At 35.5% G+C, this 13,651-nt stretch overlaps 1 protein-coding gene across 1 annotated transcript in view; it reads left to right on the top strand.

Annotated features, from left to right (window-relative positions):
• Positions 1-13,651, top strand: part of CSMD3 (CUB and Sushi multiple domains 3) — a 629,782-nt gene that overhangs the window by 456,369 nt on the left and 159,762 nt on the right. Inside the window, exons 29-31 of the mRNA XM_035317227.1 lie at positions 404-542; positions 3,287-3,474; positions 9,832-10,026. Of these exons, the coding sequence (XP_035173118.1) occupies positions 404-542; positions 3,287-3,474; positions 9,832-10,026 (522 nt within the window). The remainder of the gene's footprint in view (positions 1-403; positions 543-3,286; positions 3,475-9,831; positions 10,027-13,651) is intronic.

Raw genomic sequence — 13,651 nt, 5'->3', positions numbered from 1 at the left:
TGCATTATCAGTGTAAGTAAATTATATTTCATAACCTTAAAATCTTCTTTTAGAATGCCTGTAACAAGAAGTAGAATGTGAAAAGCTTATCCAGTCATGTTTCTTATGTCTGCAGTTAGAACATGTCTGAAGTTCACAGTGTTTTCAGAAAAGCCTCCACATAGTGTTACGGAAACAAAGTAAAGGGCACAGAGTTCAAATCCAAGCACTTTACTTAGTGTTATTAGTATTTGTCTAAGGAGAAATGTGAATTCAGCTTTTGTTTCTGTTAAAGCCCTTTAGATACTTCAGTTGTTTTTTGTTTAACTTTAAGGGGACATTAAGTGTTGGTGAACAGATTGCTGATAGTTGCTTCGTTTTCTCTAACCTTCTTTCCTCAATTCCAATTTGTTTTTATTCACAGCTCCCTGTGGAGGAAACTTGACTGGCTCTTCAGGTTTTATACTTTCACCGAACTTCCCTCATCCTTATCCCCATAGCAGAGACTGTGACTGGACTATCACTGTTAATAATGACTATGTTATATCATTAGCATTTATCAGGTAAAGTGCTTCTTGCTCATAATTTTAAATATCATGTCTGTAACTTTACTAGTGGCAGATGTTCAGAGCAATGTAGTATAACATCGGGTATATTTAATTTAACTATCAGTGTGATTAGTGATTGTTATATATGTTAGCAGTCTCATCAAAGGTATTAAGGTATTCATTGCACACAGAGATGTATCTCATTGCTCCTGTTCAGTTAAAGAACCCTCAGTGCCTCTGTTTACCCTGACTAATGTGGAAGAGGATAGTGATGAATTTACTGAGATTCTGTTCCTGAGAAGGGGATGTGGAGTTACTCTGAATACTCCTCAGTCCTTCAGGAAAGTCTTTAATGCGTTTGCATTATATATGAGACATTCATCTGATATTAAAGAAAAAGTATCAAAACTGGTGTTTAAATGTAGTTTTATTATATTATGGATTTATCAGTGTAACCACTACCATTTCATGAACAATAGGATACTTCATGTTGTTTTGGTTATTAAATGGAACAGCTTTAGCATTTCATAGAATCATAGAATCATCCAGGTTGAAAAAGACCTCCAAGATCATCTGGTCCAACCACCAACATCACCCTCTAAACCATGTCCATAAATAGAATCATAGACTCATAAAGGCTGGAAAAGACCTCCAAGATCATTTTCCCCTTATTACAATGCAACATTAAATTGAGCTAATAGAAGGAACTCAGAGGAACCTCTCATCTGTGCATTGTGTGTAACCCATAAAGTTAGTTAATATGCATGTTTACTATGTGTGAAAAATATGCATCCCAATAGTGGCATATGGTAATGCCACACAAAATTTGTATTTGTAATTTCACATAAAATTTATGCCCTACTTATACTGAATGTTGTATAACACTGGCTTTATTGTTCTGATCAGTGATAAATATGATGATTCTTTAGTGACGTTGGTCATATAGCTGTTTATTTGCTGCTGTATTTGCTGATATAGTATGTGCTTTGCTGATAAATATATTTGATATTTACTTTTATAATATTAGATGCCAACTGTGTTACACCATGGAAACCTTTTATTACATTGTGTTTGACTAGTCTAGACAAAGTCATTTCATTTACAAAAGCATTTACAAAAGCATTTACAAAAGCATTTACATGTTTAGGTAAATAATTCAGACATCAGAATGCAAAGTAAATTATTCATTGCAAAGGCAGTAATTTCTGATATAATTCAACATAATAAATTTAAAAAATTCATTTCACTATTCCATTGATAATGCATTGACAAAATGTGACAAAGTATTCCTTCCTAGAAAAGTAATTGCCCAATAATATGTATGTAATTAACAAGTTAACTATCTGCTTAGAGGTTTCAGAATGCTTTAACTTGCTAAACATTTTTATATTGTACTTTAGCACATATAAATATATGTATATATTTATTTTAGCTTTGTGAAATGTCATGAGCTCAAAATACCTGAGAAGGTACCTAAGTACCATTTGCTCTTTCTATTCTACATTTATTTATAGGAGACCCTAAGGTTTAGCATAAAAACAGTATTTTACAGTGCAACCCAGTATTGTATGTGAATACTCTATATAGATCCCAATTATTGACAGGTCATTCTTAAAATCTGGACAGTAAGTGTGGTTCCTGACAGAAACTGATAAGCTCAGTCTTGGTCAAAGTAGATCACATACTTACTGAGACCTGCCTCACTAATGACACGCAGACTGTTCCAGAGTGAGGGAAAAACAAAACAACAACAATAAAATTCCTATATGAGCAAAACTGTGGATTAAAAAAAATAATAATCAATCTGTTTAGTATTGTTAAATGTGACTCTGGAGTGGGTCTTATTCCAGCTACCTCTTCTAAACTCAGACTCCAACTATTGTAGTTTAAAAATCAAAGCTATTGAATTTGGTATTTCTTTTGTAAAGAAATATTTTGGAAATAATCCAAAATATTAAAAAATAGTTTCAGTGAAGAGGCTGGATCAGGTCTTTAATTTCTACATTTATTTTATCAGGACCTATTAGCAACTAGAGACAAAATATTTCTAGTGGTTATCTTCATTCTTTTCCTACCAATCTTTTGCTGTACCTTCTTTCTACACAGACAATCTTACAAGGAAATGCGGTTAACCTTCCACCCGTGGTTAAAATTAAGTTCAAAATTATCAAAATTAAATGAATTAACTATATTAACTAAATTAAATTTTATAAAAATAAAATAAATAAAATTAATTTCAAAAGAAAGGTTTGAATACTAGACCTTTTCAGCTACACTGATGATGGGCAAAATGTTTCTTACCGTTTCTTAACAGGGTTAATGGAGGATCATCCCTTGACTACATGAAAGTATTCAGTCTGACTAAACTGTGTACTGTCTGAGCTGTGTACTGTCTACTGCTGACTACATTATATTGTAAAGCATTTCTGCCAAGGGTTCCTGTTATTTGTTGTTTTTTGATTTTTTCCTGATCCAAGTTGTTTATTTCTCTTAAGGTACAGAAATATTGTCATTAATTTTTTTATTATTATTATTATTCTAGTTTAAAATTTAACTTTTTTTTTTCTGATTAGCAGAAAAGTAATGGTTCAGAGAGAATCAATATAGTGATTCTGGTTTTTTGTTTTGTTTTGTTTTGTTTTTCAATAAAAGTACTGCTAATAAGAACATTTATACAAACCATTATTCTGACAAGCTGATTACAGTGAAAATGTTATAAAATTGTATTTTATTTAATATTTATCTTTTTTCTTCTACAGTTTCAGTATAGAACCAAATTATGATTTTCTTTATATCTATGATGGGCCAGATAGTAATAGCCCACTAATTGGAAGCTTTCAAGATAGCAAGCTTCCAGAGAGGATAGAAAGCAGTTCAAATACCATGCATTTGGCTTTTCGGAGCGATGGGTCTGTTAGTTTCACTGGATTCCACCTGGAGTACAAAGGTAAATAAAGTCATTTTTGTTTTCTATTTAAAATGTTTCAAGTATAAGTGTAAAGTTTGATCTGCTTTAATTTTTCATAATTGTCTTCCTGGAAATATATTGGTTTTGTCTATAGGTATGATAATGTGTATATGTATACGTATCTATATGTATATTTATGTGTATATGTACATATATTTATATATGTACATATCTATATGTACAAAATATAACATTATAAACATACTAATTTAAGTCAGAGCCTCTGATATATGATTTAATTTAGCTGATACCCAATGATGTTAAATGCATGATTCAAAATAAAATAATAAAAAAATACATTGGTTTAAATTTTTCAAAAATATCGATGCAGTGACAAAATGTTAGAGCATTTTTTTCCCAGAATTAATTAGTTTTTATTTTTCCTTTATGGTAGGGCATATTGAAATATTTGAATTTATCATTCCTGTCAAATGAAATTGTGTCCTAGAAGCTAGAAGACCAATAGTGAAAAATTAGAGCTAGACTTTTGTATGATAGATCTGTCTACATATCTCAGACAGAAATCTATGAGATCATAACACAGTAAACAGGAAAATACAGGCTAGTAGAAGTCATAATCAGTACAACCTTTCAAAATTCTCTGTGTGACTCAAGAAACAGAAGTATTAATTATAAAGTGAATAGAAAAAAATATCCAATAATCTGTAAAGACAACCAGAGAGGAAAATACGGATATTGCTCGAACAGTGGCAATACAGACTCTTTGGAGTAATTTTCTTTTTCATGTATTCTGAAAGAAATTAGTAAAGATGAAGGTATACAAAGTGAAAAAAAAAAAAAAAAGTTACTTTGGTGATTTTGTTACTTTTGCAAACCCACAAAGTGTCCTTTTGCTTTCCTAAAGCCTTTGGATTCTATATATGTAAAGAAAGTTGTCTCTGCAATATGAACTGGTCCTAATATGTTAAAGTACCTCTTCAACATGTTGATGATACACCCAGGTGTATGCACTGTTCCACATCACTTTAAAATATTTCTTCTTGCTTCTCAATTAAATTGAAGAATGATAAATGAATATGGGAGTGAAATAGAATGCAGCTCAGGGTTGCAGAACTTTTTAAGAACAAGCAACTATATTGATTTTTCAAAAGGACTGATCTTTTTTTTTTTCTGTTGTGCTGTTGAATACATTCTTGTCTCATGGAATTAAAGTGTTTCTCTCATAAAACAATCAAAGCTGGGAAGACACTCACTAGGGACACAGTCTCTTCTCGTTCTTGATCTAGGTTTAAACAAAACAATGAATTGCGGTAGTCTGGTGTGATAAATGATTGAGTCCGAAATAGGATTCTAATTAAAGTTTGTAATTTATGAAGCGAATAGAGGCAAGCAAACAGCACTGGGTGCGCCGGGAGTCTCTGCTCCACCAAGACGCACACCTGTTACTTCAGGCGGCTGGTTTTTATGCTCCTAGACTAATACATATTCATCACTACTCCTAGAAAAGGCAGGGTTATTATAATTAGTTTCCGGAATCCGAACCCTCTCCCAGACTCATGCGTATTAGTCTCTGGTGGTCTTTCTGGGGGTTGCTCGTGCTAAAGGCTCGTACTCTTCCTCCCAAGCTTTGTCCTTCGGTCATCCTTCAACTCCCCCTTTCTCCTTATTTGGTGATCTCTTTGCCGGATATCAGAGGCTTGTGCAGCGTCCCATGCAAAAGTCAGCAGTTTCCTAAAAACTCCTTGGTCCTCTTATCTCCCAGACTAGAGTCTCAATGTTCGCCCTTCAAACCCTCTATTTACACAAATTGCTGGACCCTTCCTTTGCATGATACAAGAACAATGTACACTAATCACTCTGTTTTTCTTAGAAAGAAGGTTATATTTCACTATGTGGCCCTAGCATTGTTCCATACTGACACAAATCAAATCGACACATTTCACAGAGGCAGAATTCTATTTCTAACATTACTATTAATCTGTGTATGTGCCACTAAAATAATTTGTTTCTGTGCTTCTAAGAATCTCTAATCTCAAAGAAAATATATAGATCTTCCCATTCTGTAAAGGGACTGGAAATCTAAGTAATAAAAGGATGTAGATCACAGAATCACAGAATCACAGAATAGACTAGGTTGGAAGAGACCTCCAAGATCACCGAGTCCAACCTCTGACCTAACACTAACAAATCTTCCACTAAACCATATCCCTAAACTCTACATCTAAACGTCTTTTAAAGACCTCCAGGGATGGTGACTCCACCACTTCCCTGGGCAGCCTATTCCAGTGACTAACAACCCATTCAGTAAAGAAGTTCTTCCTAATATCCAACCTAAACCTCCCCTGGCGCAACTTTAGCCCATTCCCCCTTGTCCTGTCACCAGGCACGTGGGAGAATAGACCAACCCCCACCTCACTACAGCCTCCCTTCAGGTACCTGTAGAGTGCAATAAGGTCACCCCTGAGCCTCCTCCTCTTCTCCAGGGTAATAGATTATACTTTTTTTTTTTTTTTTTTTTTTTTTTTTTTTTTATCTGTATGCAAGTAAGGAATAGTTTGAGAGAGTAATCAACCTAATTCTAATTTTTCCTGTGTATCTGATATGTTGTCAGAATATCTGGAGTATGCATTTCAACATCTGCCTTTGAAGATTGAGACATATACCAAAGGAGCTATTTTAAAATCGCCAATAAAAATAGCTTCAAGAATTAGTAAATTTGGACAGATCAAACTTTGATAAGCAGAGGAACACCTTGTTTGGTGAATTGTTCAGTTTTAATTGGGACTGTCTGCTAAATTTGACCTTGCACTGCTTAATTTATTTTTAGAGGTATCGTAAGAGTAATAACTGTCAAGTCTTAAAATTTGAAAGAGATATAACTGTTATTAGATAACAAAAGAACATTTGTAACATTTCATAATAATTATTTAAGTTGTTCTTAGTGTCTTGTTTATTTCCAGTCTGTGTCTACATGTTTAAGAATCTGGAATAGTTTAGTAAACATCCTCAGATTCAAAGCAAAAAATCAAGCAAAAATGAATGGACATTTGAAAACTAAAACAAAAATTCAAACTATAATTTGAATAGGACAGCTTTTACATTTAAAAAGAAATGAATTTTTTTCACCTACATGACTCTGGTATTATCTGTTTTATTCTAATATTGGCATTAGTGGATTGTAAATGTTAAAACATTGTAAGTATGACATCTGCAATAGAAAAATGACATGCAATTAACTTAGCCAAAAATAGTGATTACATTAATATGGAAAAAAAAATCTTAACAGAATGTTTTATGAACCTAGTGTCTTTTGAACTCATAATGCGTGACTGGGCAGGCAATGTACTAAGCAATGTACTAATGGTGTGACATACAATAAATGGGGCAGAGGAAGAGAAAGAATTTGTTTAAGGTGTACACTTAAAGTTTTAAACTACTTCGAGTAAGAGCTGTTTTGTGTTCTGCATTTTCAAGAGCAGAAAATGATGGAATTATTCAGAAATTGCTGTGGTTTAATTTGGCAGGGAGCTAGGCACCACAGAACCATTCACTCGCTCTTCCTCCCTGTTGATAAATACAGGTTAATACATATATATATGCACAAAACAAGTGATACACAATTCAATTGCTCTACACTGGCCAAATGATGCTCAGATGCTCAGACAGTCCCTGATCAGTAGCTGCCCTCCTGGCCAACCCTCCCAGAATTATAGTTTCGTACAGTATGGAAAATCAATTTGGACAGTTTGGGTCAACTGTCCTGGTTCTGTCCCCTCCCAGCTTCTTTTGTTCTTTTGCACCCCCAGCCTCCTCCCTGGTAGGTCAGTATGAGAGAGAAACTGAAGACATTGACTTAGTATAAGCACTGCTCAGCAACCACTAAAACATCAATGTGGAGGGATAGAGAGATATTGTCCAAGCAGCCAGGGGTCAGGTTAGGAAGACCAAAGCCCTTTTAGAATTAAATTTGGCCATGGACATCAAGGGCAGTAAGAAAGGGTTTTGTAGGTACGTTTGTGATAAAAGAAAGACTAGGGAAATTGTGGGCCCTCTCCAGAAGGAAAGGGGAGACATGATCACCTGGGACATGGAGAAGGCCGAGTTACATAATGACTATTTTGTCTCAGTCTTCACTGACAATAGCTCCAGACACATGGCCCAGGCCCCAAAAGGCAAAGGGAGGGACTGGAAGAATAATGAACTTCCCTGTGTAGAAGCAGATCTGGTTCAAGACCATCTAAGGAACCTGAAGGTGCACATGTCCATGGGACCTTATAAGATACATCTGTGGGTCCTGGTGGTGCTCCAGTCCTCCAAACTTATTCATAGACCTCCTCTGAACTTGCTCCAGATGTTCTATGTCCTTCTTGTACTGGGGAGCTCAGAACTGGACACAGCACTGCAGGTAAGATCTCACCAGGGCTGAGTAGATGGGGAGGATCACCTCCCTTGATCTGAATGCACCCTAGGATACTGTTGGCCTTCTTGGCCACAAGGGCACATTGCTGGCTCATGGTCAGTCTGAGTGTCCACCAGGATTCCCAGGTCCCTCTCCGCAGAGCTGTTCTCCAGCAGGTCAGCTCCCAACCTGTTATGGTGCTTGGGGTTATTCCTCCTGAGGTGCAGGACCCTGCATTTGCCCTTGTTCAGCTCCATGAGGTTCCTCTCATCCTCATGAGGTTCCTCTCAACCTTCCAGCCTGTTAAGGTCCCTCTGAATGGCAGCACAGCCCTCTGGGGTATAAGCCACTTCTTCAAGCTTTGTATTTTCAGCAAACTTGCTGAGGGTGCACTCCACTGCATTGTCAAGATCACTGACGAATAAGTTGAAGAAAACTGGACCCAGTCTGGGGGACACTGCCTCCAACAGGCCTACAGGCCTCCAACTAGATTCCGCACTGCTAGGCACAGCACTCTGAGCTCTGCCATCCATCCAATTATCAATCCACTTCATTCTCAGATCATCCGGGCTGCACTTCCTGAGCTTGTCTATGAGGATGTTATGGGAAAGTGTCAAGGGCCTTGTTGAAGTCAAGGTAGACCACATCCACTGCTCTCCCCCTATCCACCTAGCTGGTTATCTCATCGTAGAAGTCTATTGTATTGGTTAAGCATGATTTTCCCATGGTGAATCCATGCTGACTACTCCTGATCACCTTCTTATCCTCCACATGCTTGGAGATGACCTCCAGGATGAGCTGCTCCATCACTTTTTCAGGGATGGAGGTGAGGCTGACTGGCCTGTAGATTTCTGGCTCCTCCTTCTTGTCCTTTTTGATGACTGGATTACATTGGCTTCCTTCCTGTCCTCAGGCACCTCTCCTGTTACCCATAACCTTTCAAAGACGATGGAGGGTGGCCTAGCAATAACATTGGCCAGCTCCTTTGGCACATATGGTGCACGTATCAGAGCCCATGGATTTGTTTGCCAGGTTTGCTTAAATGATCTCTGACCCGATCTTCTTCAACCAAGGGAAAGTATTCCTTTCTATGGACTTCCTCTCTTGTCGCCAGGGTCTGAGATTCCTGAGGGCTGATCTTAACAGTAAAAAATGAAGGGAAAAAAAAAAAGCAACTCTGTCTTCTCTGTATCCTTTGTCACCAGGACACCTGTCCCATTCAGGAACAGGCCAACACTTTCCTCAGTCTTCCTTTTACTACTGATGTATTTGAAAAAGCCCTTCTTGTTGTCCTTGACAACCCTTGCCAGATTAAATTCTAAAATAAATTTCCAAAATTAAATTCCAAATACCTGTAAATAACAAGAAAAATAGATAACTTTAATGAATATTTTGATACTGTAATCTCCAGTAACAAAGGAATAACTAAATGAAAATACACGGTCTATTATATACAGTCTGTCATATACAGAGGTATAGTCATTCTTTTGGGATTTATTATTTTTGAAAAAAAAATATTTTTTTGCATGCTTTTTATTTTGTCACAAGCTACTTATGTTGCTTTTCCCCATTTATCTGTTTTCAGACTACAGATCTTTAAAACAGAATGTATCTAGTCTACTGTGGCAGTGACCATAAGATCTGACTTCATCCAACTTCATCCAACATCATTGTTCACAGTGAACTCTGGATGAATATTTCTTGTGATGTCAATCTGGGAATTATCTGGGAAAAATATAAGAGAGATGTTTTGGGTCATTATATAGCAATGTACCCAGTCTTTAAAATAAAGGAAAGATGACTACAATCACAGGAAATTGATGTAAAAGGAAGGGATTCTTAAAAAAATAATAATAAAAGTAAAGAGTGCATTATGTGACTACAGGGTGCTCAAAGAAGAGCTTGAGAAAATTCTAGAAATCATGTGATGTCTTAGATTATATTCAGAATTTTCTTTACATGTTTTTCTTTTATAGCAAAACTACGTGAGTCTTGCTTTGATCCTGGAAATATAATGAATGGAACGAGACTTGGAATGGATTATAAACTGGGCTCCACTGTCACTTATTACTGCGATGCAGGTTATGTTCTTCAAGGATATTCTACACTAACTTGTATTATGGGAGATGATGGAAGACCTGGATGGAACAGAGCCCTGCCCAGCTGTCATGGTAAGAACAATTTTTCATTTATTAGATTTGCTACTTTTATTCTTGCTTTATTGCATGGAAGAAACAGTACAAAATTAGAAGAAACAATTTTAATAAATCTCTTGTTTAGAACAAAAGCTCTTTCCAGTTATATGTTTACTAACTCTAGATAAATATTTCTGCAAAATTTTAATGCCATTGGATAAGTATTGCTAAAAGTTGTTAACGAGTATAGAGGTGAATAGTAATGCTGTTCTCTATGTCTACATGAATTCTTGAATTAGCAAATTTACAGCAGAGTATACAGATATCATGCCATAGACATTTATTTAAATACAGTATTAAGTATACTCTGAACGCCACAATGTATTTTTGTTTCTTTTTGTTATTACTGCTTTTTCAAGCATATAAATAAAATATTTTGTTTATTCAACATCACATCATTTGCAGTAAATAAGGCTAATGATATCCTGGGATGCATTAGATAAAGGTATTGCCAGAAGATGATCCTTTTCCTGTACCTTCAGCACTAGTAAAGTCACATCTGGAGTACAGTGTCCTGTTCTGGACTCCTCAGTATAGGAGAGGCGTGGAGGTAGTCCAACAAAAGGCGATGAAGATGATAAAGGGACTAGAGCATCACTCCTATGAGGAAAGGTTGAGAATCCCTAGCCTAGAAAAGGGTCTTGGGCAGGATCCTGCTTGGGCAGGATCCCATCTGTGTGTACAAGTATTCAAAACGAGTTTGGAAAGAGGTTGAAGTGAGGCTCTTATCAGTGATGCCCAGTGACATGACAATAGGCACAAACTGAAACATAGGAAGTTCTGTCTGATTATCAAGAAACACTTAATTACTATGTGGGTGAGCATACTGGCACAGGTTGTTGAGAGAAGCTGTAGAGTCTTCATTCTTGGAGGTAATTCAAAAGGTGCCTGGACATGGTCCTGGGAAACCTGTCCCCCTGCTTGAGCAGGGAGGTTGGACAAAGTGACCTGTGGAGGTCCCTTCCAACCTCAGCCTTTCTGTGATTTTGTGATTAAACTTGTTGGACATGTGGTCCCTATAAAAATTCAGCCTTGAATTGCACCAAACATCCAATCCTTCAAACTTGTATGGATATGAATAATTCTATTAATACACGAAGTATTCCATGAATAATACTGATTTCAGTAACCTCTTGACTTTTAATAACATTACCACTATCTCAAGCACATGAATTTTCAGAATTAGATACTAAGAAAAGATTTGATCACAGTTTTCCTGATGCAATTTTAACTCTTTCCAGCAATTAATAACCAGTACAGAAAAAAATAAACCACCACCACCAACAACAAAAACAACCAAAAGAAAAACACCTATTTTCACATATTCTATGTTTAGCACAAAACATGTATCAAATAAATAACCAGTAAAGAACATGAAAATGCCAAATTACAAAACCAATATTTGCTTTAAAAGTTTAAAATAAGATTTCTTCAATATCATCTTAATTTCAGCTCCTTGAAATAATTTGAAGACAAAAAGTAGTGAAACACATTTCCAATTTAAATATATTTATTTAAAGTAAATTTGTTGTTGTTGTGTACTTAAATTTATATTGCAAATTGAATGTGCAATTATGAACCAAACAGAACAAAAAAGAGTAAATGTAAATTCACAACCAACAGAATAACCAAGTTCTGAATTATAAAAGTATGAGGACTTGAAGAACTTTATTACATTCATTATTCACCAAAGCCATTATAGGAATGAACACCAAACTTCAGTGGCAGAAAACTGGAAAACTGGTGCTAGCAAACTTCTGAAATTGTCTACAAACCTGTACATGTGCAGTGGAAGTCAGGTGTTTCTTCCTCATTTTAGAATGAGATATGAATATTGTTTAGGTGTTTTCTAGGGAGGAGTCAGGAAGGCTGTTATGCCTTAAAAAAAGGTTTCCTTCTTTTGGGAGGTCATTTTAATAGATAAAGAAAGATAAAGAATGTATTTATCAATTATTCAATAATTTTGACTACTAAGGACACTTATACGTAGCAGTATATACTTCCAGTACTGTTTATTTTGACATTCACTAAAGGGAGAGTGTTTTTGCTTGGAAGTACTGCCATCCTGGTGAATAATACCATATGTACCTCAGAAGGGTGTTGTGAGGCTTAAACAACTGTTAGCAAAGAATTTTGTGGTCCTCAGAAGTCAGCACTACACAGTCTATAAATGTATGAAACGTTGTCATGTACATGCAAATGGGGGGCTCACATGGATGCAGCCCCTAAAACTAAGGTCCTTTGCATGGCAATTGAGGGGTTGAATGAGATTGATCTCATGAAGTAACATGTTTCAAGAATGAGAAACGGAACTGTATATTACCTGTTCCTTGTGTTTTGTTGTTGTTGTTGTTTTTTTTTTTTTTTTCAAGTATTTTGTAAAAGTGAAAACATTTAAATTAATGACCTGCAAAAGTTGTTGCATTGTGTGTGTACAATAATGCAAAGAATTGTTTACTTCAACTAATGCAGATTGAATATCTAGAAGAAAAACGACTTTGGATGCACCTGTCTGACACAATATGCTTTAAAATATGCTAATTATAAAAATAGTTATAGGGTTCTGAATATATGTTTACTTGTTTTGCAGTAAAGTTACCCGTTTTGTGTAATGAAGGTGCTTAAATTAAATAATTAAATAACAGGGAAAAAATATACTAAAATCGGTAGTGGAAAGCTGTCAATGATTCTAACTGGACTGTTTGTATTTTTTTTTGAGGGGGTTGGTGTGTTTGCTGTTTTTGTTTGTTTGTTTGTTTGTGGATGAACAAGGCCTTATTTCAAAGATGGTGGGGTCCTCTACTTTCTTAGGGTAGGATGTCACAATTTAAGATCCATTAAAAAACCCTTGTATTTGTAGTTTTCACTTAAACTTCTTTTATTGTTTTTTCTCCAGTTCAGAGTTGATGAAAATTCATAAATATGTTGCTGTGATGTGTTATATGTGTATTTTACCACATAATCGATGCTTTCCATTTGGGGGGAATTTAACTCAAGAAAAATGGAACATTTATTTACCTGTTAGAAAGACAATAATAGTAGAATAGCTTCCAATTGCATGGAGCTGGCTGAAGCAATTTGTGAGCTGAGTTTTTGAGCCTGACAACTGTCCAGTCTCACCTAGATGAAAAATTTGCTTAGCAGAGAATTGATATTCTTCCATGCTCCCAACTATATTTTTGAAACTCCATAAAAATGACAGTGTTGTAATAAATTTGGTATACAATAGGTCAGTTTGTTTTATGTTTTTATTATTATTATTATTATTTTACTCTTTGTTTTGAGAACCTACTTTTTTTTTTTTTTTTTTTCCTGAGAACGTGAACACCCTTTATCATTGAAATATTTTGATCTAAAGCTTTAGGTATCGAGGCAGTAAAGAAGTTTGTTTAAAAATTACCTGTCATTGTCTAAACCTTTACACTTTTAATATTTATTTAGAACTGAGGATCTTCTATCTTGTGAGTCATATTTAGTCATAGAGGTGAGTGAGGTACCTCAGAATGTGTAAAAGAAAAATATTACTAAAGAGTATTTTCATTTTGCCAATGTTTGGAGCTAAGTAGGACAGAGGAGAGGTACAAATAATGTTCAGCACTCC

The sequence above is a fragment of the Oxyura jamaicensis genome, chromosome 2 (genome assembly GCF_011077185.1).
Source record: "Oxyura jamaicensis isolate SHBP4307 breed ruddy duck chromosome 2, BPBGC_Ojam_1.0, whole genome shotgun sequence".
NCBI lineage: Eukaryota > Metazoa > Chordata > Aves > Anseriformes > Anatidae > Oxyura > Oxyura jamaicensis.
This window is presented reverse-complemented; position numbering and strand designations above follow the sequence as displayed.